Consider the following 941-nt stretch of genomic DNA (forward strand, 5'->3'; position numbering starts at 1 on the left):
AAAAAAAAAAGAGGGAGACAGAACGTCAGTCTTCAGAGCAGGAATTTTTCACACCTCTTCAAACTAGTCCAGAGAGCAGTTTTGGACGTATTTCTCTAGGAGTATTTACTGCGCGGCCGCTACAACACTATGTAAAAAGGGAAAGGAAAGTCCCTGGGTTTACTAACTGGAAGGGTTACGTGTGGGTGGACCCGCTGGGCTGCCCCCAGTTTGGCCAGTGCCAATACAACTCCCCTCCCAGCTGGCGGCTCCGGTCACCTCCGGCGTTACCTCCCCAAGGAACCGTCGGCTCCGACCGCGACGTGCTCTCGGCAGGCGCGCGAACGAGCAGGGAAATTCGTTCCCGAGCAGGGAAATTCGTTCCTGCGGCACGAGGCGGCCAGACCGGCTGAGGAGCAGGAGCGGAGCAGAACCCCAGCGAAAACCCCGCTCCTGCTCCGCCTCTGCGTCCGCGAGAGCTCACACAGGAGCGGGACCGCGTTCCCGCGCGCGCCCGGGCAGGAGATTTTTGGGTGGATTTAATGCTCCTTTCCTAGGCGGGTACTCCAGGTTCGCTCCTTACTGCCTGGAAAGGCTGGCGACGTTTTCCATTTGTTGTCGTGTCGCCGAGGCGGGCGGTTGTTCCTCTGTCCCCGCCAAAACCGCCCGCTTTTCGTGAACGCTGGATGCACCCATGCAAACCAAAGGGCCCCAAATGAATGACGAGAGCTCGACCCTTTCCTGACGCTCAGTGCCCGAGTCCGCAGCCACAGAGGTGTCCTGGCATCTGCTCGTGGATGGAGAAGGTTCCCACCAGCCCGCCATGCCCACTGCTCGCTCACACAAAAGGGGGGCAATTAATTTGCTAAAGATCAATTTACTGATACAATAAAGTAGGCCGGCACAAGGCGAAACTAAAAGCTGCATTCTTTAAAAGCATTAAATAATTCATCTGTCTGGCT

The 941-nt window shown here is 56.5% G+C and overlaps 1 protein-coding gene across 1 annotated transcript in view; it reads right to left on the reverse strand.

The window, feature by feature from the left end:
* LOC104621775 (potassium voltage-gated channel subfamily KQT member 2-like) overlaps window positions 1-388 on the reverse strand; it is a gene marked incomplete at both ends in the record, with an annotated part of 4,674 nt that extends 4,286 nt beyond the window's left edge. Inside the window, one exon of the mRNA XM_010288344.1 lies at window positions 271-388. Coding sequence (XP_010286646.1) covers window positions 271-388 — 118 coding nt within the window. The remainder of the gene's footprint in view (window positions 1-270) is intronic.
* Between the last annotated feature and the right edge of the window lie 553 nt (window positions 389-941).

The sequence above is a fragment of the Phaethon lepturus genome, unplaced genomic scaffold, assembly GCF_000687285.1.
Source record: "Phaethon lepturus isolate BGI_N335 unplaced genomic scaffold, ASM68728v1 scaffold44365, whole genome shotgun sequence".
In the NCBI taxonomy this organism is placed as follows: domain Eukaryota; kingdom Metazoa; phylum Chordata; class Aves; order Phaethontiformes; family Phaethontidae; genus Phaethon; species Phaethon lepturus.